The sequence below is a fragment of the Phaseolus vulgaris genome, chromosome 11 (assembly GCF_000499845.2).
Source record: "Phaseolus vulgaris cultivar G19833 chromosome 11, P. vulgaris v2.0, whole genome shotgun sequence".
Lineage (NCBI taxonomy): Eukaryota > Viridiplantae > Streptophyta > Magnoliopsida > Fabales > Fabaceae > Phaseolus > Phaseolus vulgaris.
In genome coordinates this window covers 12250058-12252839 of record NC_023749.2, presented here as the reverse complement: position 1 = coordinate 12252839, position 2782 = coordinate 12250058, and the positions used below count along the sequence as shown (strand labels likewise).

General features: G+C 27.9%; 1 protein-coding gene across 1 annotated transcript; it reads left to right on the top strand.

The window, feature by feature from the left end:
• The first annotated feature begins 1886 nt into the window (after window positions 1–1886).
• On the top strand, window positions 1887–2285 carry LOC137834375 (uncharacterized). Its single transcript, XM_068642431.1, has one exon. It carries the CDS (start codon window positions 1887–1889, stop codon window positions 2283–2285), a length of 399 nt encoding a protein of 132 aa, XP_068498532.1.
• The last annotated feature ends 497 nt before the right edge of the window (window positions 2286–2782 follow it).

Below are 2782 nucleotides of genomic sequence, written 5' to 3'. Positions count from 1 at the left end.
AAGGTGGAGATTTTAACATGCTTTATATCACTCTGGAGCTAGATAAAACCAAGAATATCTTTGGTGGTTTTGCTGCTACCAATGGTGATGTTCAAACAGGTGGTATGATAGGTCTTGGTTTTACTGGTGTTTGCTGTTGGAGTTTGCTGCTGCACAAAGCATGATTTGTTAGAGTTTGTAGTAAATTACTTTTGGCTTTAGAATGCAAGTGGCTTTGCTGCTATCGATGGTGATGCTCAAATAGGTGGTATGCTTGGTCTGGGTTTTATTGGAGTTTGCTACTGCACAAAGCATGATTTGTTAGAGTTTGTAGTAAATTTCTTTTTGGCTTTAGAATGCAAGTTATAGCAGCTGGAGTGTGAAGATTTTTGGGATATTGTATTAGAGTTTACCTATTTTGTTGTCAGGACTAGATGGTGTTTAGAAGCATAAGACTTTGTAAGGGGTTTTAAACATGTTTTTTACTTGATGCAATAAGGGGTATGTTTTGTACAGACATCTTAGCCCAGCTTGAATGAGTTTGTATAAGGGTTGGGACACCCCTAAATTGTCCCATTTATTTTATTTCTTTAATTCTTTGCCAAAAAAAATGGTTGCATTCAAAACAGAAATTTGGTCTTTCCAGTGTTAGTTCTCGTGTTGTCGTTAAGAATTCATGTCATGCCCATAACTTGTTTGATGAAATTTCCCAACTAAGTAATCTGTGAACTTTCTACTACTTATGAAGAAAACACTATTGTGGTCTTCTATGTCACGCTAGTGAAAAGTGTTTTTTAATAAAAATAAATAATAATGATTAAAAGAAATAATGTACCCAATTCGAAAAAGTAAAAATGCATTTTTAGTAGCAATTTGGTGATAAAACATCTGGAGTAAAAACAAAAGTGACCTCAGTTTGTGGGTCAAGAATTGGTTGTCCATTGAATAAGGTCACAACGGTAAGCCTCCAAAACTCAAAGGGATGTGTAAAGTGAACAAATACAGTGCAAGATTGAGAATCCTTTAATTTGAAATAACAAAAACAATAATTTGCTATAAACCGTGTTTGGATGGTGAAAACAGTAAAAGGGTATGCCCAAATATAACATCAAAACACTATATTCAAATAAAAAAAAAGTAAAAATATGAAGTTGTGACCATTAGATTAATTTTAAATATATACTCATCGTAGTATCTGTTACGTATATCTAAATAAAAATAATATATTGAATTTGTAATAAATTCTTTAAAGTAGTATTAAATTTAAAGAAAATAAGTGATATTATTATCTTGAAAACTAAACGGTTCTTGATATAAAATAATAAATTTAACTATCACTTTCCTTTTATATATATTACTTTAAATATATGTACGTAGTATCCGTTATATATATCTAAATAAAAATAATATAATAATATTTTATATTAATATTAATTATATTGAATTTGTAATAAATTCTTTAAAACAGTATTAAATTTAAAGAAAATAAGTGATATTATTATCTTAAAAACTAAACCATTCTTGATATTCTTGATATAAAATCTTATTAAAAAGAATAAAATAATAAATTTTACTATCACTTTCCTTTTATATATATATTAGTTTAAATATATATACTAATAGTAATATCCGTTATGTATATCAAAATAAAAATAATATAATAATATTTTATATTAATATTAATTATATTGAATTTGTAATAAATTCTTTAAAGTAGTATTAAAATTTAAAGAAAATAAGTGATATTACTAAACGCTTCTTGATATAAAATCTTATCGAAAATAATAAAATAATAAATTTTACTATCACTTTCCTTTTATATATATTAGTTTAAATAATGATATTTGGTCTTCTAAGTCATATTTTTCTTTCTATTCTCATTTTCTTCATTCATTTTCTACTCAACAATGGGAGAATTAGAACAATCTTGCAAGAAGCTGGTCATAAAAATTTATTCTTCATGTCCTCAAAAGTGTGAAGGTGTATGTGAATTGAAGAATAAGAAGGGTTACGCAAAAACAATATGGGTTGATACAAAAATTCCATTACAATCTGGTGCCAGAAATCAAGAAATTAGGTACAAGGGGTGTGATGAGAGAAAGAAGAAAGAAAGATTGCGCATGGAGTGCAAGAAAAGGGAGAAGCATGCAATGGCAATGGATAAACACAAAAAGATGCAATGTTGGGCAATGTTGAAGCGTTTAATGGTTGGAAGAGATGCATGGATTTTCAAAAAGAGTGATCTTGTTGTCCATAAGAACGTGAAAAAGAAGACAATGAGTTTACGGAAATTGAATCAAAGCTAAAAATATTGGAGTACTCAAAAGTTGATGAGTTTGCGGATGACATGGTGAGTGTCTTCTCTTATCCCTTGGGTTATCCTCCAAGAAGTGAGATACACAAAATTGCAACAAGAATCACTCAATCTTTTGAGTTCACTTGGAAAACCATGAAGAAAAGGTGGATAGTTGAAGAAAATCTTTAATCAAAAAAGATTTTTGTAGAAACTTTTAAAGTTTGTTATATTAGCTATTTTGTAATTTTGGCTACTCAAGAATTGATCATTGTTAATATGTAATTCGATTTTCTTGATCTTATTACTCTTTATCTTTGTGTGTTTAGTCAATTTCAATCAAAAGTAATTACAAAGTTATAAACTTTTACCAAAATATTTTTTGTAGGGTTGTTTACTTCCTATTGCAAATATAATAATGTTACAATAGTATTCTTTTTGAAATCTTCCTGTTATTATTATGTATAAATTTTTAAAATATTATATATAAAAGAAATTATCAAACCAACT